General features: G+C 37.7%; 2 protein-coding genes across 3 annotated transcripts in view; both read left to right on the forward strand.

Annotated features, from left to right (window-relative positions):
* The window catches only part of CCDC57 (coiled-coil domain containing 57), a 73,065-nt gene extending 69,743 nt beyond the window's left edge, over window positions 1–3,322 (forward strand). The window contains exon 17 of the mRNA XM_070740125.1: window positions 2,255–3,322. Within this exon, the coding sequence (XP_070596226.1) occupies window positions 2,255–2,454 (200 nt within the window). The 3' untranslated portion in view covers window positions 2,455–3,322. The remainder of the gene's footprint in view (window positions 1–2,254) is intronic.
* A 2,884-nt stretch (window positions 3,323–6,206) lies between these two features.
* FASN (fatty acid synthase) overlaps window positions 6,207–26,010 on the forward strand; it is a 60,475-nt gene continuing 40,671 nt past the window's right edge. Inside the window, exons 1-11 of one of the 2 annotated variants that reach the window (XM_070740123.1) lie at window positions 6,207–6,414; window positions 15,595–15,735; window positions 16,647–16,799; window positions 17,277–17,450; window positions 17,799–17,999; window positions 19,232–19,354; window positions 20,519–20,634; window positions 21,077–21,211; window positions 21,681–22,140; window positions 22,342–22,529; window positions 23,306–23,495. In XM_070740123.1, the coding sequence (XP_070596224.1) occupies window positions 15,609–15,735; window positions 16,647–16,799; window positions 17,277–17,450; window positions 17,799–17,999; window positions 19,232–19,354; window positions 20,519–20,634; window positions 21,077–21,211; window positions 21,681–22,140; window positions 22,342–22,529; window positions 23,306–23,495 (1,867 nt within the window). In that variant the 5' untranslated portion in view covers window positions 6,207–6,414; window positions 15,595–15,608. Of the gene's footprint in view, window positions 6,415–6,929; window positions 6,952–15,594; window positions 15,736–16,646; window positions 16,800–17,276; window positions 17,451–17,798; window positions 18,000–19,231; window positions 19,355–20,518; window positions 20,635–21,076; window positions 21,212–21,680; window positions 22,141–22,341; window positions 22,530–23,305; window positions 23,496–26,010 lie in introns of those variants that run through there. The other variant, XM_070740124.1, reaches the window with a different exon arrangement.

Genomic DNA, 26,010 nt, shown 5'->3' on the forward strand with positions numbered 1-26,010 from the left:
AGCAATAGACCAGGTCTGTTTTTCTTTAATAATAATAATAATAATAATAATAATAATAATAATAATAATAATAATAATAATTATTATTATTATTATTATTATTATTATTATTATTATTATTATTATTTATTAAATTTGTATGCCGCCTCTTTCCGAAGACTCGGGGAAGCTCACAGCAACGATAAAAACAATATTATACTGGCACAAATCTAATATTAAAAAAAACAAAAAAACAAAAAAAACCCCCCTAAAAACCCTATCATAATTAAAAATCAAACAGCACCTACATACCAAACATAAATTTTAATAAGCCTGGGGGGAAGGTGTCTCAAATCCCCCATGCCTGGCGGTATAGGTGGGTCTTAAGTAGTTTACGGAAGACAAGGAGGGTGGGAGCAGTTCTAATCTCCGGGGGGAGTTGATTCCAGAGGGCCGGGGCCACCATAGAGAAGGCTCTTCCCCTGGGGCCCGCCAGACGACATTGTTTAGTCGACGGGACCCGGAGAAGGCCAACTCTGTGGGACCTTATCGGCTGCTGGGATTCGTGCGGTAGCAGGCGGTTCCGGAGGTACTCTGGTCCAATGCCATGTAGGGCTTTAAAGGTCATGATCAACACTTTGAATTGTGACCGGAAACTGATCGGCAGCCAATGCAGGCCATGGAGTGTTGTAGATACGTGGGCTAATCTGGGAAGCCCCACGATGGCTCTCGCGACCACGTTCTGCACGATCTGGAGTTTCCGAACGCTTTTCAAAGGTAGCCCCATGTAGAGAGCGTTGCAGTAATCGAACCTCGAGGTGATAAGGGCATGAGTGACTGTGAGCAATGACTCCCTGTCCAAATAGGGCCGCAACTGGTGCACCAGGCGAACCTGGGCAAACGCCCTCCTCGCCACAGCCGAAAGATGATGTTCCAATGTCAGCTGTGGATCGAGGAGGACGCCCAAGTTGCGCACCCTCTCTGAGGGGGTCAATAGTTCCCCCCCCAGGGTAATGGACGGACAGATGGAATTGTCCTTGGGAGGCAATACCCACAGCCACTCCGTCTTGTCTGGGTTGAGTTTGAGTTTGTTGACACCCATCCAGTCCCCAACAGCCTCCAGGCACAGGCACATCACTTCCACTGCTTCGTTGACTGGTAAGGTGCTTCTGACATTGTTTGTTGTTCAGGAGTGGCTTGACAAGAGGAATACAATATTTGAAGCCCGTGTCCAAGATCTATCTGTGCGTGCTGGCTCTTGATGCATTGATTCCAGCCTCAGTCCACTCCTTGTGAAAGTCCCCAACACTTTTGAATGGCTTTTTCTTGACAATCCTCTCCAGGCTGTGGTCATCCCTGCTGATTGTGCACCTTTTTCTTCCACACCTTCCCCTTCCACATAACTTTCTATTAATGTGCTTTGATACAGCACTTTGGGAACATCCAACTTTGTTTTCAATTACCTTTTGAGGCTTTCCCTCCTTATGGAGGGTGTCAATGATGGTTTTCTGCACAACTGCCAAGTCAGCAGTCTTTCCCATGATTGTGATTTCTACTGAACCAGACTGAGAGACCACTTAAAGGCTCAAAATCCCTTTACATGTGTTATGGCTTAACTAGCTGATTAGAATGGGACACTTTGAACCAGGAATATTGCACCTTTTCACAATATTCTAATTTTCTGAGATTGTGGATTTGGGGTTTTCATGAGCTGTACCCCATAATCATCAAAATTATGACAAATCATGGCTTGAACTATCTTACTTTGAATGTAATGAGTCTCATATATTAGTTTCCCCTTTTAAGTTGCATTACTGAAATAAATTAACTTTTGCATGATATTCCAATTTTTCAAGTTTTACCTGTAAAAAGCTAGCATATGGTCTACTTATTGCATTGAGTAAACTAATAGACTTGTAATTTATTGGCTCTAATCTATGCATTTTTATTGAATGGAATAATAGCTTGGTTCCAGTCATATGAAAATAGCCTGAAATATTAATGAGTAAACGAAGCAGCCATAGTTCTGTGAGAATGAAAGAGAGAGGGATGGAGGGAGGAGGAAAGACAGAAAGAGAAATAATGAATTGTCTCTAGCTAAAATTTGTGTCCATACACAATGCTAATTCGACTTAATCTAAAGCCACCAGCTGTCTTCAAAGCTGGCAATGACAAATGAGAGTGAAAAAATGTTCTTTTCTCAATTTAGGTCTCTATTGCTTATTGGAATTGCGTGAAAATGTTATTAATTTCCTTTATCATTTCTGATTTGTAGAAAAATGCCAGATTATCAATAAACCCAAAAGACTTGAAGAATCTCCAAGAAAAGCACAAGTAGATCCATTAGCTATCAAGGGGACAAAGTTTGATGTTCAGTCAAGGCTAAAACCAAAGAAATCAACTTACATTCTATCCAACAAACCCCAAAAATCTCAACGAAAAACTATAATTCGCAATTACAATATAAAGGATTGAGATTTCACTGAATTTTCTTTGTAAAGTATGCCGAGATTCTTCAGATGCATTGATATAGCTAATCTCATATTATTGCATATCAAAAATGCTCATTTTTCTTTTTCTCGATTGAATAAAATGTAAAAGCCTATCCAAAAATACCACATTTGCTTTAACCATGGTTGCTCATAACCATAATTGCTAAGGTTCATTTGACAGAACTTATCTACACAATGATGGACAATTGCTCCTCCATTATTACACAATAGTTTGAACATGGACTCTTCCCAATATTTCATTTCACATATTTTCAGCCATCTGCACTTGGTAGCTGTCCTTATTTGGCCAGAAAATGTGTTATAAAGGTTTTGTGGCAAAGATCAACACATATACTTTTGGCATTTACTGGGTTTGTACATTTCCGCATTCCACAGACTAATTGAATATAGTGTTTTCTGACACACGCCACATGGCTTTTGAGTGGCATGCCAAGGGCTGCACTTCAAAGGAAACAAATATTTAACTTTTATTGAATCATCATAAACATTAATGAAACCATTTGTATTATTGTTCTTATATATTTAATAACCATGTTTTCACTTCAAAAATTACAAGTGTTCTGAGTGTTATGTTTTAATGCGTGTGAGGCTTGGGAAACTCTGAAGCCTCAGATGAAGGATTCTTGGCCTAGGGCAGTGTTTCCTCTTGTTCTCAGGCCTCCTTTCCAGTTAAATTGATACATTCACTAATACTCACAACTACAATTGTTTGATGGGATTTTTAATGTATTATTTTTCAACATAGTCTGGCACAAAACCCCTCTGTGAGGAATATGTGTCATTTAAAATGTGATAACTTTATTATTATAAAATAAAAATTGAAGACCTAAGAGTGACTTGGGGGACTCCATTTTAAAGGTCCTAGGATCACATTTTAAGAAACAGTGGCCAAGTGAATTGATAGAAGCATCTATCTGGAAATTCCAGAAAGGGTACTCAGAGTCTGATAGTATCAGAGCTATAATCACAGGTCCAACACTCTTGCAATTAATGCTAATTACTTAACAATTAAAATAATAAAAATATTAAATATTCACAAGATATGATTAATCATTCAAAGTGCTTATAGCTGTAGAATGCCATCACAGTGGGACAGTCTCATGCTCTTGGGATGATAGTCCAATGTATCTGAAGAACACTAGGCTGAGGAAAACTGCACTAGCAACTCCAGATCTTTGAAACAGAAAATCTAAATTCTAAATTCTAAACAGCTAATTTAAATAAATAGAATCACTGGGGGGAAGGAAATTGAAACATGACAGAGCAAAGGTTATTTTAATATATTTTAATAACATTATGCATTGTTAAAATGCATCAGTAATGCATTATAAAAAGAAACAATGGATTCCTGGAAATTGCAATGTTACATGATTTTAGATGAAAATTTACAAACTCATGCTTTAAAAAACTATTACAGAGAATTCATGAAACAGAAGTGAATCTTTGTAACAGCATAATGCATAACATGCCTAACATAGCATGATGTCCACGCTGGTTGGGAATTATATTTCAATGTGCCAGAAGCCCCCTCCCCCCACTTAGGAACTTTGAGATACAGGCAAAAATCTTAAACAATTCATAAATAGGGATTTGAACTGTGCTGTCCCAGCTTAGTATACCCACTTATGTTCAAAATATAGTGTCCAATAAGTGACTCATCTTCAGCCTGTCAAGTTCAGACTGAACATTTTTCTGCTCTCTACTACACTCTCTTGGTAAAATTCAATCACAAAGTTCTGTGGCATTTTAAAGACAGCTATACTTAATTATAGTTTAAGCTTGGGGGGGGCACTTCTAGCATGTGTTGCTTTTATAAAGAGTGAGGAGAATTACATTAGTCCAAGCAAGCACAAATCTATGAATAAGTCAGGAGCGCACAAACGTACTGAAGAGATGGAGAAAGCCACACCAGGAGAATACAAAAGCAGCCAACAAGATAATCCTAGTGAGAGGATCATACACTCTACCGTGAAGTAAATCTAGAAAGACAAAAGATGTAAGAGAAGTCTGGCACTATTTAAGGACATTTATTCTTCCATGCAGCAGGAGTTGGGGCGAAGCAATCTGGAGTCCACTTGAAAGACTGAACGGTAGTAACCCGGGAAGCTCGCACTCTTTTGAGGTGAATGACCTGAAATAAGCCACAATTCACAAGCTCTTCTTGCATCACCAACCGCTTCATCTCCTAAACAGACCCGCCCCCCTTAATACAAGTCACCACATCACCCTATCTCCTAGCAACACCCACACAGCCTCTGGGATTGGTGGAAGCGCAACCACGCCTACCCCTCTCGGCTTTCTGATTGGGCACTCCTATCAATGACCCAGAGCCCCGAAAGAAATGTGTTCTTTTGTGTATTTCATTTTAGCCGGGTTTCAGAGAAAGAACTCGGTCAGAGTGTAGCAAGACTAGCAGCGCGACTTGGCGTTGATCTCCTAGGACACCAGCCGTTTCCTCAAGGGAAGAGCGCCTGCGGCCAATTAGACTCGTCTGGCAAAGTGCTGGGCCGAGAGTCTAAAGGGATAACTATTGCCTAATTAATTTATTTTCTCTCCTTTGCCGAAGAGAAAACCGGCTGGGAAAAGGAATTCATTAGGCTCCCTTCCAGGCTTCACTAGACTATGTATACACGCAGTCGCAGCTACTCCGTAATTCCTAAAGCAAGGCCTCATCTTCCACCCGCCCAACTTTCCGTTGAGTCTGAGGGAAATCAATTCAAATGCATCCCGCACCACACTTCTCAGGCGAGCAAGCCAGCCGCCTATGAGTAAGCCGCCTAGACAGAGCAAGCGGGCTTCCCTTTCCGCCACCCCCACCCCTCCATATTGTAAGGTGGCTCTCGCGAAAGCATTGCTCCGTCTCGAAGTGGGCCGGGAGGAAAAAGGCCACTCTTGCTATTGGGGGGGGGGGGGAATGAGGGGCTCGGCTAGCGAAGTCCGTGAGTGGCGCTGCTGAATCCACTCCGCCAAGAGACAGTTGGTCGTAGCTTCCTTTATTCGCCATTTCCACGTTAGAGTGACAAAAGTTTCGTGGGTGGTAGGGGAGGGAAGGTATGTGTGAGGAGAGTGAAGTAAATGCGGTTGTAAAGACTCTTAAAACTTGGATGGCGAACATTCTGGCGTCGTTGGTAGGCACACGCACACACACACACATTTAGAGGATGGGCGAACATTCTGGTGTAGTTTAAACATACACTTCCACTTCAACATCCACAAAACTCTCCCACGGCCAGCCCGGCTCTCTTTTTTGAGCCTCCTCTGTCCCGCAGATCGACGGAAGGAAGCAAACCGCCTTGCGCTCCCGAGAGAAAAGACGGCGACCTAAACAAAATCTATCTAAATAACGACCACGGGTCTCAAATAATCGTTTCCTCTTTTCGGGATTAAAATCCAAGCAGTGACATTGGCTGTGTTCTCCCCCCTCCACACCCTACTTCGCCGACATTTTGTAGGGCCAAGGCCTCGGATGGTGCTTAGGGTATGGACGACGACGCGTGTTCCGGGCGCTTGCTCTTTTGCTTTCCCTCCTTCCCCCATCGGTGATCGCGAGAAGCTCCCGTGAGCCAGGGCCTTGGCATCACCCCAGGATCTGCTCCGGGAGGCCCAGCGCCCGACTCTCATTGGACTGAAGCAAAAAAGCAAACTGTCAGCCCATGTGGCGTGGCCACCGGAGGTGGTGGCTGTTTAAATAGGCGCCGGGAGCTAGAGGGAGACAGTGAGAAAGAAACGGGGAGAGCGCGCAGAGAGCTTAGTGTGCGCCAAAGGCACCGGGAACGAAAGAGGCAAAAATTAGCCGACTCCAGACCTTGCGTGCCTGCTAGCAGTCGGATTAAGCGCGCCTCCTCCGCCAACCAGCTTTCAGCACCATCACTTGTCTCGAGCACCCCACCTGCCGCCTGGCCGACCTGAGGGTCCTGAGCAGGTAACCGGCTTTAGTGCTGCTTGGAATGAGGCACCCAAAACTTGCCTTGGGTTTTTCTGGCGTGAATGAAAAGAAACGGCGGGGAGCTAAAATGGAGCCTGCCTGCGGCTCGGACGTCGTTCGCGGGTGGGGGCTGTGGGGGGGGCAGTTATCCTTAGTGGCGGCGGGGGGGGGGTGTATTCCACCAATTGGGACGAGGAGAAGGATGGAGGCATTGTAGAAGGGCTTCAAATCCGACGCTGAGGAGAGGCCCTTTTTCGCTTCCAGACCAACCATCTTCCTCGATCTTGCCTCCTGCGTGGGGAGGAGGGGAAACCGGTATTGGAGAGGCACCACATCGCTTAATGTGTTCCATTTTCCCAGCCTCTTTATGCAAAGTGGATTATTGTGTAAGCCTGGGGAATGGCTGCTGAAACGCATCTCTTTTGAATGGAAGTTGTGCTGATTTGGGGCGACATCGGATTTCAAGGCGCCCTCTGAGAGGCAGCGGAAGGTTGTGGGTGCGCGGCGCGTCGAGGCCTTGGAGGCAGCAGGAAAGTCTGTAATTTTATACAATGAGCTTTGCCTTATAAAATGCCTCTTAGGACAAAAGACCGTTGAACTTAAAACGGCGCCAGTTTGGGTTGGCTCTTGGGAAACGGGGCTGTGGGGTGTGATGAATCTCGCCTTCCATAAAATGACATGGATAAATTTTGGATAGATTTGTCCCTTTGTAGTATGCCAATAGGTTAAAATTAAGAGGTGGTTTCTGAGATTGTTGAAGAAGGGGGGAGGGTGTTTCATGAGGGGAGAACTAAGCCTTTATGCATTGAAAGTGCTCTTCATCCAGCCATTTTGGTATCAAGCAGGGAAAGCAAGATATGCTGACCTACTACTATTTATTTCTAAAGACTTAGAGGGAAATCTCGGGCTCTTAATCATGTAGGTACCATAGTAGGCAGAAAGAGCTGAAATGCAAAAACTGGATGTTGCGAATTATCTGTGACTCTTCTATGAGGAAATGTGGAGATTAGATAATCTTTGTTGCTCACAACCTAATTTGATTCTCCTCAGGAAGATAATGATTCTCCTCAGGAAGATAAGATAGTTCTTGATACAGAAGGAAATCTTTTTGCTATCAGATAAAATTTGTAACTTGCTGTTCTCTATTACAATATATCTGGTATCCCCCTCACCATCTTTGCTCCATTCATTTTGAAAGCCTACAGTTATGTCAATCATGCAAACATGATTTTTGACATTCAAAATTGTAGCTACATAGTTTTATTAATGCATTTTAATAAAGCTGGTGAAATACAGTTCTGACATTTATCAAGTAGCATATGCATGCAACACTGAAACTTTTAAGGCACATGTTTTATTTTAAACAGTAGGGTAATGGATGGCACATTCCTATTATATTTTTCTTGACTTGTAAATACATTACATTTTAAAAGTATTATTGACTTATTAAGTTTTAAAAAATGATTCTGAAGTGAATTACAACATTCAACAGCATACAACTTTTATTTAGAATAATCTGAAAGCAATTTTAAAGCAGCCTTTTTCAATATTGAACCATTTACATCTTCTGGACCTTAGCACTCTAAATTTGAGGACGGTCCAACTCTTTGGTATGTTAACTGGGAATGATGGAAACCATAGCTCCATCAGTATCTAAGGGCTGCAGATTGGGGAAAGCTGCTTTAAAGCCACAGGAAATAAGAATAAAATTGAAAGTTTTATAACTTCCCTTTTTTCATTAAAGCCAATGGAAACAAAGAACTTTAATTTCCTAGTCTACAAACAATTCATTCAGTGATGGCCCTAAATTAAAATGCAGTTTTGTTGACTTCAGCAGTACTAATCTGTTTGCTACAGTAGGTTTTTTTTAAAGTGGTTGCATTTATCCTTAGTTGAAATCCGTGTCACACATTACTAGTTCAGTGACATACAACATGAGTTGCTTCTAAGTAGATTCAGCTGCGTTAGTAAACTTAGAAAAAAGTCTTAGTTTAGTGAGAATATCCATAAGAAATTTGTTTAGGGCTTCAGTGCTAGGCTCTATGTGTAACCACAAGTAACTAGGAAGAGAAGTAATCTATATTCAGTGAGTTTTCTCAGTCAACAAATTGAGGAACTAGAATAAGTTGCATATCATAATAGGCACTTCAGTTTTCTGGAAATTCAAGTTTATTAATGGAAATACTGGATGCACATAAAAATGCTGTAATAGATTGGTATATAAAATCTGGGCTGAACAATCTTTTAAATTGCTGAAGTAGACATGCTAGCAAGAGATTTGAAATATATCAATGCAAAATCAAAATAGATTTGAAATACATGTATGCTTGAATATATTTAGATGTCACACTAAACAATAATTTTTATTATAAACCAGTTGATAATGTCTTTTAAACTATAGTTTGCTTAAAAGAATCCACCATTATTCAACAGATGATAGCTCAAATAGTCCTGATGACTATTTGACAAACTTTTAACAAACTGTTCAAATTAATCACAGCTGAGAAGGTGAATAGCTTGTTAAAGTTTGAAAATTCTACCTCAGGGTTGTAAAATGGGGGAGAGGACAAAGGCCTGTTTAAGAGGCAAATAGCTATTTGGGGTCCAGTACCATAGTTGTTTTTTGTCCTGTCTTCAAATTCTCCTGGAGAGCAGAATATTCCAAATTAGAATGGTCAGTTTCTTTGGAACTGAACAGCACTCACTGCTGACTCTGATACACTGTCTATCTCGTATCCATTAAATTGGTCAAAAGCCTTTGATGTGATTTCCTTTTTTAAATTTTCCAGATATATTGCTCAGGTCATTCTAAGACACAATCAGCGGTGGGCTACTAGCCGGAACGCTAAATTGTGCTTGCCGCAGTGGCTTGTAAGTGCTTGCGGGACCAGCGCGATTTTGCTTCTGCACTTGTGCAGCCACAGATGCGCCCGTGTTTCGGCATGCACAGAAGCAAAAAAACCTCACCAAAACATGGATGCACCTGCAACTCTGTGCGCAATTTTGCTACCTCCACAGGTGCAGAAGCAAAATCACGCTGGCCCCACAAGCACTTATGAGTGGTGGCGATGAATGCAATTTAGCATTCCGGCTAGTAGCCAACTGCTGGACACAATACACTGGATTAGATTATTTTTGTCTAAATCAACAGGCTCTTCCTAGAATGTAATTATTTATAAGAAAATAAGGTTGAAAAGCCCTCCCCTTGAATTCTGTAAGTGGAATTTGTGCAAGGATGGGACCTTGTATTTCATTTTGGCCAGCAAAGTATTTGGATCATGAGCAATTCACAGTAATTTTTAGATAATTTATTATAGTCATCAACGTAAGGAAAAGAAGTAATATATTTTATTTGCATAAGTGAAAGAAAAGCATACTGGGAAAACTTAAGAAATCCCCAAGGATCCCTTCATAAGTATTTTGTATTGTACAAGGACAGCCCATGGCCCTTTAATATATGCTCGCTTTGGTTAAGGTAAATATGAAGAATATCTGAATGCAAATATGAAGAATACCTGAATGCAATTTTAACCAAACTAGTATTTCTCAGCGGTATTGAGACATTACCTTTCCAATATTTCTTTCAATTGATTGGTGAAAGGGTTGGAGCAACACCTGGTTGCTCAGGAAGCATCCCAAATGGTCCAAAGCTGCTGTGATGTAGAAAACTGGCTTGTTCTCCATCAAAATAGGAATCCTTAAATTTATAATGACCGTTTTTTTTCTAGTACATATTTGTAATCCTGTCCTGAGTAGGTGCATAATTAATGCTTACTTTCTTTACTACATTCTTTGTCTATTGTTCCTACTTCTTGTGTTTACTTAAGCTACATGCAATGTTCACCTGTATTATGCATGGACTGTCTTTGCTTTCTGTCTTCCTCTACTGTCTTATCTATTGGTGGTTATTTCCAAATCTAGGCTGGCTAAGATATTGAGTTGTCAAAGGCAAAACAATCAATGACTATTTTATCCCCTAAATCAAGATAAATAACATAGGATCCCAGGACTGTTTTTTAAAAAGGATTTTTATTTTGAATTAATGGCACATACTACTATCCTACACCACCACCACATTTGCTATACTTATAGAAGCACATTTGTGCTTTCTATTGCTACAGCTTTCTTTCTTCTGTCCTATCGTTTTATGTTCTGCCAAGTTTGGGGGAGTGAAATAGCTTAATCATCTATTTCAATTGGTATACTAGCTGAATAAGTGGAAGTAACATGGGGTATTTATAGTGTTGCTTTGCTCTTGAAACAAGCAATTCTGCTCCACCTGAGCTGCTGCCTTCTGTCTCCTTTCTTTTCCTTCAATGTTGTTTTAAAAGGTAGATAGAGACAAGATAGAGACAACTGAGAGAGCCAAATTTATCAGCCCTACAGAGATTAGAACTCTGTTATCAAAGAGCATTCATAATCTGTGTGATGAATTGTCTGGAATTGCTTAATACTTTGAACCATTAATTCGATTCAAACTATTTAATAGGTCACAATCCATAAATTTAGCACACTGTATAAATGCGTCTATGAGGTCTTTACTTGATATGTTTAGGTATCTTGTGTTAACATTGCCAAATTATTTACTGTATTTCCCCCAAAATAAAATCCAACTGGAAAAATAAGTCCTACCATGATTTTCAGGATGCTCATAATATAAGTCCCCCCCTTAAGATCATCAGACAGACAGCCTCATTTAGTACCGTATTTTCCCCAAAATAAGACCTAACTGGAAAATAAACCCTAATGCGCCTTTTAGAGCAATAATTAATATAAAACATGGATTTATTTTACTATATGTTTGAGAAAACAGTGATTGACACCAGAAGCATCATTACTTATTGCAGGCATCTGTGAACTGCTCAAGAAAGGTAAAACAAGGGCAAGAAAAGGTTTAGAGCCTGGTAACAAGTATGCCCTTCCTGATTTGCTAATTTAATACCTAATTTCATCTAATAATAGCGTTGAATACATTTCATAGTTCTGGATTCTGCTCCACCCAGAATCTTAATTCAGTTATTGCACCATTCTGTTATAATTAAGATGCAGTCACAACGGGATTAGCAATATTTCTTCTGTAACTTAAGTGTTATATGTAAGTATACTTACTGTAGGGGACATATTGAACTCTACAAAAACAGATCAATAATGGAAAAGAATCTCTGGGAAAACCAAGTATGTGCCATCTTTAAGACAGCATCAAGAAGGCTTTGGGATTATATAATCTTTTCTGAAGAGGAATGATATGTCCTCAATGATCACAATTGAACCCAAAACTTCTGTTGCTAAGTGAGACACTGCAAACATCATAAACATGAGTCAGTTGCCAAGCATCTGAATTTTGATTACATTACTATGGGTTGTAATTCTGAAAAACAGTCATAAGTCATTTTTTTCAGTACCATTGTAACTGAACAATCACTAAATTTATCTATCTATCCATCCATCAATCCATTCATCCATCTATTTATTTATTTGATTTATATTGTATGTAACTTGAGGACTTTAGGACTATTCCTTTGCCTAGTTCTACAAGCAAATGCTTTAGGGATGTCAAAGAAGATAAGGCAATGACACAATGAAATATATTGTATTTCAATATAATTCCTGGTTTGATCCTCAAGCATTGGGAAACATCTGTAAAACTTCCAGAGCAACTGTGAAACAAATTACAGTTTCTATGACACACCACTTTCAACACTGCAAAAACAAATCTGCTTTCAGATTTTTTTTAGATCATTTGAAACCTCTTTGCTAGATCAGGTCAAAAGTCTCCTAAACCCACTCTTTTCAAATCAGATACCCAGATGTCCCTAAAAGTTCATAAAGGACATGAAGGGAAATGACCATTAAACAAAGTTATCCAACAAGGGATAATTGCCTTGTGTTCTATAGAATATAGGAATCTTGCAACAGTTAAATAGCTCATTTCTAATAGCATAAGTCTTTCAAAACTTAAATTAGAAGTCAGAAAAAAGGTAGATTGCGATCTACTGATAAAATATTGGGTGATCTGATTTCCTTCTCCCTTTTTGTTAACAATAATAATGGAAACATTACTTCTGCTAACCAGTTGTGATTTCTGTAATGAAGAAACTTTGAATAACCAGGAATATATTGTCATCTGGAAGGATTTGTGAATTTGGCTTCATTTTAATACCCAAAACAATTTTCTGAGCCCAGCACTACTGCATAGAGGTACTCCACCTGATCTCTTTTGGTCGTAATTTCAGAGATATTTCCTTACGAAATTCCTCAGTGCCTACAATAATGGCAGAGCTTCTGATGTTACTGAAAAAGATCTTCAAAATTCAGGGCGATATTCAGAGAGATATCTGCCTTGAAAGTAGCCTCAACATTTGCATCTCATTTGGAAACCAAGGACCCAGAGTATGGAGGAAGAATGGAGAACTGCAAAATGCTTGAGGTCCAGTATAAAGTTTTCATAGTCTGTGTTGATTTGGGGAGCCATATTATCTGCTGGTGTTGATCCACTGTGTTTCATTAAGTTCAGGGTCCATGCAGCCGTCTACCAAGAGATTTTGGAGCACTCCACACTTCCATCCGCATATGAGCTTTATGAGGATGGTGACTTAATTTTTCTAGCAGGATCTGTCAGCTGCTCACACTGACAAAAGCACCAAAACCTGGTTCAATGACCATAAGATTACTGTCCTTGATTAGTCAGCAGCATTATCTGACCTGAACTCCATAGATAATCTATGGGGCATTGCCAAGAGTAAGATGGGAGACATATTATTGAACAATGCAGAAGAGCTGAAGGCCACTATTGACGGTTCACCTGTATATACCGGTATGCTGTCTGCTGGGAAAGTATCATCCTCATTACCCTTTCTAGCACACAATGATGTTGAATATTTCCAGTAGGACCATCAAACGTAAAAGGAAACAGGATGGGTAGTAGCTTCATTAGTTGTCTCCATTGTCTCCAGCTTACATTAAAATGCAACTAAAATACTGGACGGGGTGTAACCTCTCTGAACATATGAGCGGCTGTCTCCCAATCTTGTCCCTTTCTTCCAAATTTGTTCCTGAAGAGAAGTAAGGTGCCTTTGGATTTACGCAACTCACAGACAGAAGAAATTGGATATGAATAGCTTTGCTGATGTATTTATTGAAAACCACAAATATTAGCATGTACTTTTGATTATGACATGTAAATTTTAAATTTAAATTAAAATAATTGTTTATTCCCGTATGCTATTTGCATAGTCATTTTCAGTACAAGGTATGTCGTTCAAAACTCAAATATATCACATGTTGCCTTATTATAACACATTTTAGTGGTCTAAAACTTTTCTAATTTTACTTAATTTTAATTACAGTTGTTAACTTCAGTGCATTCACTCTTGGAAGTATGCCTAATCTAATTTTAATTAGATGACTGAATAAAACATGTTTTCTAGTTCTTATTTTTTCTAACCAAATCATAAATTCTATCAGTCCTTTGAGACTGAGTAGATAAAGTAAACTGCTACCACGTTTCCCTGAAAATAAGACCCCGTCTTATATTTTTTTGAATCCTGAATAAGCACTTCGCCTTATTGCCATGCACTCAAAAGCCCAATTGAGCTTATTATCAGGGGATGTCTTATTTTGGAGGAAGCAGTATTATTATCTAAGTAATCCATTCAAAAACACTCTTTAAGATTGTGATCAGCAATAGTTCAGTTTCATTCAAAATATGTCAGGTAACAAAATGACCATAGTTATTGTTAAATCTATGGCACACCTAAGCAAAAATCAGTGGAGTGCAATAATTATCTAAAACAGAATTAATTGGATTCAGGGTATCCTTACTGGAAACAGAAGAAGCTCTATAATATTGTGCCCATTCTACCTGTTTATCATTTTTCACTTATTCTGCTCATTTAGGTTTTCCTGGTAGCTGCCTTTTCCTTTTACAAATTGAGCTATCCTCATGGGTCCCCCCTTGATTTTTGCAGATATTTGCACACCTGTCTGCTTTCATACATTAATAGCATAACAGAATTGGAAGGAACCTTGGAAGTCTTCTAGCCCAACATTATTTTGAGGTTCTATTTAGATACTAATGCAAACACATCTTCCCTCCTTCCTTCCATCTCTTCTCTCTCTCTCTCTTTCTCTCTACCATTATCACTTTTAATGCTGTGATGATTAGAACAAAGGGAATAAGTTGTTCATTCAATGAAATTTTTATAAGAAGGAAGAACTAATAGAAGAAAAGTAGCATTCACATAAACTTGGTAACTTCATTCCAATGCGCTTGCTTATGTTGCAACTAAAAAAAAAGGGGGGGGATTTTGCAGTACCGTGGGAAGAGAATAGAAAACAAAGGGATCCTGCTCCTTTCAGCCTGGGAATGACCTAAAAGGATGCCCAGTGGCATATCTAAGGCTTGAGTGGCATAGGGACTTTCCACAAGGAATGGGTTGAAGAAAGTTCATTGGCTTAATAGGCCACTGTTGAATCAGTCACAAGGTAATTGCAAAATGGAAACTGCTCATAATCAGAGAACATAAGAGCCTGACAGTGCAAGATGAAATGGCCACACAAAGCAGTGGCCAGTCCCTGGAGGGAAGGCATAGGCCAGGAGCTGTTTGCCAATTGCAAGAGTTACCATAAGATTGAAAGGAAGCTCTACAGATCATCTGCTTGGAAGAAGCCTTAAGATGGCTTTGGTCCAAAACAGACTATTTGGAGCAGACCTTCAAAATAAAGCCAGAGGTTGTACTTGTGGTGGGATGTGAGTGTGTAGGAGAATGACAGCTTTTGTTCCTGGACTCAAGAGGTAGTGGGTGTCCCTTTCTGGCGATGAGGCAAACCAAAAACGAAGATCTGTCTTGTAATATGGAAGGAAGGAGCCTTCAATGGTCATAATCTCCTTAGGCTAAGTCCTGCTCTATTTGAATAATTAAATTCATTGAGCAATGTTGGCACCTCACTTTCTTTTAATGATTCACCCACATATTTAGTATGTGGTTATGCAAACATATATAATATTGTTCTGCTGTCCTCCAATTGGGTCATTAAAAGAATCTGTGGTCATAGCAAAGAAAGAAAATTAATTCTTCAATGAGCAGTGAAAGATAATGTAAAAAACCCTTTTGTTATCTTTTTTTTTTTGGCAATATTCACAGCCTAGATCTAACTTGTTTTTTCTTTTCTATTCAGAAAAGCATTGAAAGATGGAAGATGTAGTAATTGCCGGTATAGCAGGGATGCTGCCAGAATCAGAAAATTTGCAAGAATTTTGGGAAAATTTGATCAATGGAGTGGACATGGTTACAGAAGATGATCGGAGATGGAAACCAGGTACATTAAATAATTCTTAGTTGATGGTAGAAAAAGAAGCTTGAAAAAAAAGTCTTTATGAGGATTGGATTGAATAAGCAGTAGCAGGATAAAAAAACATTCTTTTTAAATGATTGAATTGTTTTAGACTGATCAGTTTCCTATTTTATTTTGATTAAGAAAGTAAGTCATTTCCATTCTCACTAAAAAATTCCTGCATCCCCCTCAACTTGTTTTATTTCCTAATACCCAGGCCTCTCATCATTATATGAAAATTAGAGATGCTTGAAAGGATCATTCCTAATTTCTCTACAGTGTAGTTTATAAACTGGGTAGTTTAACCAAGATATTAGAGTAAAAGGAAGTTTTTATAGCTGGAAAAATATACCAAATTAACAGCGTTTAGCTGTCAGTTGTATTGATGTTATTTATTGGATCAATCTTAGATATTGATTCAAAATAAATGCAGTAAAATAATTTATTTATTTATCTAAATTTATTGGCCACACCAACTTCAGCAAACAATAGAAGCTAGTCTGGATTTGTTAGGTATAACTCAGCGGTGGGTTGCTCCTGGTTTGGCGAAACAGTAGCGGCAGCAGCATGAGCAAACCAATAGCAATGGGATTTAAAGCCCACTACTGGTATAACTACTGCTGAATCCATGACAAGTTGTGTGCTCCAACAGAGAACAATGCACTGCCACAAGTTGTTTTTGAAGACCATATCATATATATATATGATGTGGTCTTCAAAAACAACTTGTGGCAGTATCTTACAACTTGTTTCCATATTTACTTTACCTGCTGAGATGTAAAAATAGTAGCATGCAAAATAAGTGCTATCTGCACCTGATTTATAATGACACCTTCTCATTCAGTAATTATATACCACACGACTGATGAAATTCTTTTGTTTCTTGTTTAATTCAGGAATTTATGGACTGCCCAAGAGAAACGGGAAACTCAAAGAGATCAGCAAATTCGATGCCACATTTTTTGGAGTCCATGCAAAACAAGCTCATACCATGGATCCTCAACTACGTCTGTTATTGGAAGTTTCTTATGAAGCCATTTTGGATGGTGGTAAGCAAAAGAGCCTGGAATTCTTTATTCAAAAATCCTATTGTCTATGGACTGAGTGTACAAATTAAAGTTTGGATAAAAAGTTGATTATATTCAGATTTATTCATGCATAGAATAGACAGAGGAAGATTGTGTTTAAAGTAATCATTAGCAACCACTGGTATCTTTCTCTAGCTTTGCCATATTCATTTGATTCTAATGTGCATGTAAAGAAACTAAAAAGCTATAGCCAACTCTTTTTTGTGGAAATATTAGTTAGTTTGATAGAATAAAAGTAACAAACTTCAGCTGAGCCACTCTGAAGAGCTTGAGAGACTTTTAAAATAGTTAAATAAATTATAAATATTACAATAAATAATTCCTTTATTATTACCTTTTTTTTCTTGTCCGTGCTTCCATCTTATGGATATCAGATATGCCTGAGGTTTTTTTGACTTGCAAATCACAGAGAATTAAATATGTCTTCCTCCTTTGTAGGTGTTGACCCAACTACCATTCGAGGCACAGACACAGGCGTGTGGATTGGTGTGAGTGGGTCAGAAGCTGCCGAAGCATTTAGTGTAGATCCTGAACTGTTGCTGGGATACAGTATGACTGGCTGTCAACGTGCGATGTTTGCCAACAGAATTTCTTACTTTTTTGATTTCAAAGGCAAGTGTAAAGAGTTACAATCTTAGTTACCGGTATTAGAAACTACCAGTAACTATCGTGTGAGCTGCTAATTCCTATATAAGGGTTTACGCAAGTGTTTATACAGACTGTTTTAAGATGGTGAGATATATAATTGAGGGCTTTTAGAAATTTTTCCGGGTGGCTTGCTACTACAATGTGAAGCACAGCTGTTGACAAAGAAATAGCAATTTCTCTTAAGGATTGGAATCCATGAAGAATGGGACTCCTTCCTTTTCTCACAAGAGAAGCAAATTGGGCAGGTTTGGTGGATAACTGAAAAAGTTTATAAAGTTGGTAATCTGTCTTTTCATAACTTTATTTCCAAAGGACCCAGTATGTCCATTGACACAGCCTGTTCCTCTGGCCTTGTTGCTCTGGACAATGCTTACAAAGCAATCAGCAGTGGGCAGTGTGAATCAGCTCTTGTGGGTGGAGTCAACCTTATCCTGAAACCCAATACATCTGTACAGTTCATGAAGCTCGGCATGTTGAGCCCTGAAGGGACTTGCAAATCTTTTGATGCTGAAGGTAATAAGATTGCTTTTCTCATTGTTAAATATTTAGGACAAATGTTATAAGGATTTGAGTATGCTAAAATATTTGCTTTCAGAGCTTTCATTTAATCAGAAAAGCCAGAGAAGGTGTGTGTGTGTGGGGGGGGGGGGGGGTTCCCCTTCAAGGCCTCTCCAGCAGTAATAAATTATTTTTAATTGCCTTTTTAATTTGAGAACTACTTGGTAGGTTCAGATCAGGCAAAGAAACTACCAACAGGGAAATCAGACCATTTTGAAGTATTACTATCCTCTAATATTATGTTTCTCCTTCTCCATAAATTGCAGCTTGGATAAAAAGCTAGAAAGTTATAAAAATGCAAAGTACATATCATTCCATAAAGTTTGGAGTGGCAAAGAAATTATATGGCAAAAAAGCCACTTTGACCATAATTTGTTTGTAGTAAATAAATGAAATAGGTTTAAATTTTAAAAATATAGGAAGAAATGAGAGAAAACACGTATATCAACCTAGCTTGCAAGCTAATTCTATATTTTTTCTTTTTCTTTTAAGAGAATTCTTTTTAATGAATACTTATTAAAAGCCAATACTTTATTATTAACTTTAACTAGTTTTAGAATGATACAAAAGCTATTATGTGATACCCTTCAGTTTGTGATGATGATAAGCATTTTGTATAGAGACTACAAGGAGAATTAGTGCAATGATAAATTTTAAAATGCATATTTTAGATATGTTTATTTACAGTTTTTTTTCTTATACAGTAATGTTTTTTGATTGGGAAAAGATTTTATAATACAGTTTTCTCTGTAACATTTAATATTCCTTCAAAATAAATTAGGAAATATTACTAAAATCCAAATAAAATTAATACCCCTAATAATTAAATATTTGAAAAACAGAATTGTAGCCTTTATGCCAGATGATTAGTAAAATTATGGAAAATAGGGTGTGGCCAGTCAAAAGAATAGGAAGCCAAGTTTTATTAACAGAACATAGTGTAAGATTCTTGCATAAATTTATTCTGTTAATCAATTTTTTTCTGTAACTTTCTGAAGAGTGACAACTCCAAAAATACGTGGAATTAAAAAATCCCCCATTTTAAATACGAGAATACTGTAAACATGATTTAGTATTTTTTTACTGTTTGGTTGTTCAGCACTTCTGAAAACAAAGGTTAGAAATCCAATTATGCAAACATGAATAAAGTCTAAATCTGTTGCTTTTATGCTTCTGGATTTTTCCAGGGAATGGTTATTGTCGCTCTGAAGCTGTTGTAGCTGTGTTTCTGACCAAGAAATCAAAAGCCAAACGGATTTATGCTACCATAGTAAACTCTGGAATTAACACAGATGGATTTAAAGAACAAGGTAAAAGATCATTCCTTTCTTGGAAGTTCTAAGGTTTTAAGAATTATCCTGCAGAAAACAGCAGTGTTCTCCTTGGATTAGAATGTCTGTACCATATTTAGATCAACTGGTATGTCTCATTGGTTCCTATTGTGGTATCATCTATTTCATTGGTGAGTACACTGACTATCATTAACTCTCCAGAATTTAAAAAAAAAAGAATCAATCTCTACAATCAGCCTACAATTAATGTAGGATACTTCAGTTTACAGCAAAAATTGCCACTTCATCATAGCAACTACCTCTTTCCATCTTTACTTAGAAAAAAATATGAATGGATGCCTGAATATTTTAAAAATACTAAAGGCCACTCATGGTACCCAGACATTGTGCAGCCTCAAAGCCAATGTTTATTCAAATTCCTGATAGTTCCTCTAGGAATTTAATAGCAAAGTTGAACAATGAGATATGTTGATTTTCAGTAAGAAACTAATGGAAATAGGAACAGTAAACTGGAGATAGGCTTAACACATTAAGTCCCAAATCCAAAAGATGTAAAACATTGGTCCCAAATCCAGATCCCCATATCCAGGGTATAAGAACTTGAGAAGAGCAAAGTGCTTCAGCGAAAATGCTGTTATATAGGGGGTGGGGGGAGAAGGAGGAATCAGAATAAAATTTGGAGTGTTAGAAATGGAACTTTAATCATTTAAAAAATATTACATGAATAAGATAGAGCAATTCCACAGTAATAAAAGTCTCCGGTGAAAATGCCCTTAATCATAAATTATAAGAAATCCTTGTGAAGCATGAAAACACATAGCAATGAATGACTCAGCATTCACTGAGTCACAGAGAACTTATTGATGGTTCTGTGCTACTTGAAAAATTGCTGATTTTTAGAAAGTTCTGCAAGTTGTCTTTTTCTGTTTGTAAAATTGAATATTTTACATGAATTCATCATAATCATATGTTGTAGTTAACTTAAGTTTTTAGAATATTCAAAGCATCATACATACACAATTCTAATAATACTTATATTACTAGATATAATACATATTTGTTTTATTATTCCTAGGTTGAATTGAGGATTTTTTAGTAGTTTATGTTTATAATCATGCTTCTTTTTAAAATGTTAATTTTAAATTTTTGCAAGATTGAGGACTAATGGTTCTTCTTACTTAGGCGTAACATTTCCTTCTGGGTGGATGCAGCAACAGTTGGTCAGTTCTCTGTACAGAGAGTCTGGAATTAAACCTGAAGAAGTAGAATATATAGAAGCCCATGGCACAGGCACAAAGGTACATTCTATTTCTATTCTGAATATTTTCTTTTGATAGTCATTGTAATTCTTGTAGAATTCCATCATCTTTCTTTTTGTATCCCTCTAACTGAACTACAAAAAATAAGATTTCCCATTTACAATTTTCACTAGAGAAGACAACTTCACAGCAAATCATGAATTTAGCCTGTTATTTTATCCCAATATTTCAGTACTATTCAAATTGGTTTATAATTTCAAAATCTCCCTAATGAATATTATCTGAGTCACATTAGAAGATTTGGACTGCATATAAAGAATTATTCCCATCTTATATATGCATGCTGCCTCCCTACTAGGCTCAATCATAATAGTCTCTATTTTCAACCGTATTAACTATGTATAAACTTTATGAAGAAAACTTACAGGATGAAGCAGTCATTGTTAGCTTTGAAATCTTCCAATCTTTCTTTTATTCTTAGGTTGGGGATCCGCAGGAAGTGAATGGCATTATAAATGTCTTTTGCCAATCAGAACGGCCACCATTGTTGATTGGATCCACAAAATCTAACATGGGCCATCCTGAACCAGCTTCTGGTCTTGCAGCTTTAGCCAAGGTAAAGATTTGATACTTGTCTCATTGTATATGTTGCTCCCACTTGTGTTGTGAATGAGAATGAGAACAGAATGATCATTTGTAAACAATCCAATGCAGAGGTAAAAGTTGGGTTCATTGATCCTTATGGGTGAAAGCAGGAGGAAAGAGCAAGGTTGCCAACACAGAAAAGGGGAGAGAATGGGAAGGAGGAAAGAGAAATACAGAATAGATATACTGTATGATGATGAACAGAATCTTTCCTTAATTTTGAGGCTTTCACAGTATTTAAAAAAAAAAAGACTTCAGCAATTCTATCTTCAAATATTTGAGGGCAAAATGGGTGATTTTACAGGGTCTTAAAGTCTTCGTATATAACTTAAGAGAGTAGAGAGGGGGTTTTTAGCCTTCGTGGTTGATACCAAAATTATATCTCTATATTATATGTTACAAAACCAGTATTCAGTCTTGGTACGTTTTCTCTGTTTCAGGTTATTCTGTCTTTTGAGAACGGTGTATGGGCACCAAATCTCCACTACAACACCCCAAATCCAGATATCCCTGCCTTAGAGGACGGCCGCTTACAAGTAGTCACCAAGCCAACCCCCATAAAAGGCCCACTTGCTGGAATCAATTCTTTTGGTTTTGGAGGTTCAAATGCTCATGTCATCCTGAGAGCTAACAGGAACAAATCACCTCCACCGGAAGCTCCCAATTTGCCACAATTATTACAGTTTTGTGGGAGGACTCAAGAAGCAGTAGAAACACTAATAGAGCAGAGCTGCAAGATGCAGGAACACCCTGCATATCTGAGCATGCTTAACGATATCTCTGGGGTATCTGTGTCATCCATGCCCTACAGGGGCTATACCTTGATTGGAAGTGAGAGTGATATAAAGGAGGTTCAAATGGCCCAGGCCTCAGGGAGACCTCTGTGGTACATTTGTTCAGGTAATTTCTCTCCCCCCCCCCCCCCCAACTCCATTCAGTCACAAACAGCCTTGTAACTGCTTGGCTCACTTTCATATATGTGCTACTAACGGGAAAGTTTCAATCTTCTGGGACAGAATTTTTAAATCCAGCTCCAAGTGTCACATAAAAAATCAATTCATCCATTCACTAATAATAGCAAAAGTATCCTTTAATTTTCAGGCATGGGGACACAGTGGAAAGGAATGGGTCTCAGCTTAATGAAGCTTGATCTCTTCCGACAATCCATCTTGCGTTCAGACGAGGCTCTGAAGGACACAGGCTTGAAAGTCTCGGATCTTCTTTTGAGTACAGATGAAAATACCTTTAATGAAACAGTAAATGCATTTGTTGGTCTTGCAGCTATTCAGGTAAGAAGGATGGATCTACTTTGGCAAGCTGCTTTGGTGTACACAAGCTTTGTTACAGAGTGGAGATTTATTTTAGTCATAGTCTAGAATTAGGCTGGAAAAATGCTTGAAAGATGGGATGACATGATACTTCTGCAGTGTTTTGGATTTCAATTCCCACCAGTTCAAAATTGATCATTATAGACAAGCATTATGGAAATTGTAATTCAAAACATCTGAATCTCTCCAAGTTAATGTCATTTCAGCCACTTTGAAACCTTATTTATCATAGAGTTTACTGGATCACTCATGACTCATGATGAGTCAAGTACTTATCTGTCAATTTTATCTAAGATGAGAACAAGGAGAACATAATTTCTGTCTTGAGCATCATGAAGGTAAAACAGATTGCAAGTACTGTATAATTGAAAATAGACCTTTCCCTTAACATATGCAAGAGGTATGGAACTCAGTGTTATAGTAACATTGTGTTCATTTCTATAGCTGGTATGGTTGCTGTCTGTAGGAGAATGCTGTGCGACTACAGCAGGAACTCTTTGGTCTAGTACCATATAATGACATCTCTGAAACCATCTTGGAATTGGGAAAAATAACCCATAGCTTTTTGGTTGGACAAAAGAAATTCCATGAGAAAAAAAAAAAAGAAAGCTAGATGAGGGTACAATTGGGCACACTTAGGAACTATGTATCATGCAATAATAGGTGATGATGTCACCTGAATAGGCTTGCCATTACTGCTTCACATATCTAAATCAGCAACAATATTCTCTTCACAGATTGCACAAATTGATGTTTTCAGGGCTGCAGGTTTGCAGCCTGATGGGATTATTGGTCACTCCGTTGGAGAACTGGCCTGTGGCTATGCAGATAACTCCCTAACACATGAAGAAGTAATTCTCTCAGCTTACTGGAGAGGAAAATGCGTCAAAGATGCAAAATTGCCACCAGGAGGCATGGCCGCTGTTGGTAAGTAAAAGTCTTTCATATAGGTTTAACAAACAAACAAATAATGCAAAATAAGGGTAACTCCTAGTATTGGTTCACTTTCTTTATTCCACTATGATCAAATGGCCGAATATTATAGTGTATTCTGATACCACATAAAACTGTGTTTCTTTTCTATTTCTACTTTGTCTCTTTTGAGGGTGATCATATAGCCCAATTTTTCATCATACTGCCTCTCTAGACGTGTTGGATTATAACCTTGGTTACCGCACAGCATAGTTGTGATGGGAGTTTGGGGAAAGTTACAGCATCTTAAAGAAGCTTTTACATAATATATTGAAAACATGGGTAGACTTAAGAGGAATATCCAATGAGACTTTTCCTTTATGTTGTACTGATCTTTAGAACTGCTTCTTAGTCACTGATCGATTTGGATTTTTAAAAAGTTAGCATTATTGCTTATTGCTCTTCAATCACAGAGAAAAGACTAACTTACTTTATTACCAGGCTATTGTTTGACTGTTTGCTGGTAACAGCTGTTGCTATTAATATTGATATTTCCAATTTAGTTTAAAAGGATGTACAAAAGAGATTTTATGCATTAGCCCATAATTTCACTGGGATGTAGGATAGAGAATTGGCTCTCTAATTACATGGAAACAAGCTTTGGCAAGGGTTAAACGTCAAACCTAGAGACAATACCTCAACCAGAAAAAGATGTGTGGGCATTTTGGGAAACAATGACTATTTCTAAAATACATTTTTTGAATGAAATATAATTTTCAAGTCCAATTTCTTAACTCAAGCATAGGGTACAGCGTCAGAGTCTGTAAGAATCTCACAGGCCCAATATCTCTAAAATGGGCTTTGCAATGAATGTTAGTTATCTAAATTCAACTCAGAAATAAATGTTTGTGGCCTTAGCATTGTGTATTAAGCAATAAAACAGGTTGGATTTAGATAACTACTTTTCATTAGAGATATTGTGCCTGTATGATTCTTACAGAGTCTGACACTATTAGCCTGTGTCTGAGTTAAGAAATTGGACTTGACAAATTGTATTTAATCCCAAAAATATATTCTATAAATAATCATTGTTTCCCAAAATGCCCACACATCTTTTTTTGTTGTTGTTGGTTAAGATGTTGTCTCAAGTCAACCAGGTTTGGCAACTCTATAAAACAATGGATACATCTGCAAAACTTGTTTTCCAGAAACAACTTGTTAATGAGGTGTGTGTGTTTTACAGAGTACAGTCCTTCTTTGAAACTTTCTTTGGATTATCGAAACAGGATTCTTTGTCTTGTCACCCAAGTGCTATTTGAATTAATTGCTGCTGGAGGTGGGGAAGTATTTCCTCCTGGCATAGCTATTTTTAGTATTGCTTTCTTTTGTTCATAAACCCTGCAAGTTATTCAGAATGATGGATTAGTGGGCAGCCATGGAAGTCCATAAATGAGTGAGCATTCCTTCTTGAATCGCATATGTCTGGTTAGATATTTTAGCATTTTGCACTTTAGGGTATTTTTTTTAGTACTGTATCAGCCACTGGAATGAATCGAAGTTGTTGCTTTTGCTGGTTAATTGAACCAACAGTTGGCAGCTTCAATTGATTTTCTTAGATTTAATGGAATCCAAGCTTGCCTGTAAATGTCTATTCCTAAAGACAATCTACATTTATGTATGTATGGCTTTATTTTTGTTATTTGCATCAGCCAATTCAACAATGAACACCTTGTTGAATTCACATATAAAATTTTTAAAAGTTCAATTAACACAACATAGCATATGATTTAACACAATAAAAAATATAAAAAACCCTGTTTTGGGCTTTGAACTTTTAATAGGAGAGAACTTTTTGAATACGTTGATAAGGTTCCATCATGCAAGATGGGTGATAAGAATAGAACATAAGAATGATGAGGCGTGTTTTAGATTGCACTAGAACCTGTAATAGGAGAGAACTTTTTGAATACATTGACAAGGTTCTATGATGCAAGATGGGTGATAAGAATAGAGCATAAGAATGACGAGGCGTGTTTTAGATTGCACTAGAACTTGTAATAGGAGAGAACTTTTTGAATGCATTGACAAGGTTCTATGATGCAAGATGGGTGATAAGAATAGAGCATAAGAATGACGAGGCGTGTTTTAGATTGCACTAGAACTTGTAATAGGAGAGAACTTTTTGAATGCATTGACAAGGTTCTATGATGCAAGATGGGTGATAAGAATAGAGCATAAGAATGACGAGGCGTGTTTTAGATTGCACTGTTAGAACAGTATGATCAGATGCCATTCTAATTGGGAGCTTTGAGAATAGTCTAACGTACTCAAGTGCAAACTTTGCGGCTTATATTTATTCAAAAATTTGAAGCTCCTGTTCTATTCCCTAGGATGTATAAACACTTAAAAAGCTAATTTAGCTTGCTTTTTGGGTATCTAATCCATGGCTGTCTATATCACTAACTTTATATAATTAAAACTGATTCAATGCACACCAAAATATAGTCCTTTTGAATAAATATGCATAGGA

This window comes from Erythrolamprus reginae, chromosome 2, assembly GCF_031021105.1.
Source record: "Erythrolamprus reginae isolate rEryReg1 chromosome 2, rEryReg1.hap1, whole genome shotgun sequence".
NCBI classification, from domain to species: domain Eukaryota; kingdom Metazoa; phylum Chordata; class Lepidosauria; order Squamata; family Dipsadidae; genus Erythrolamprus; species Erythrolamprus reginae.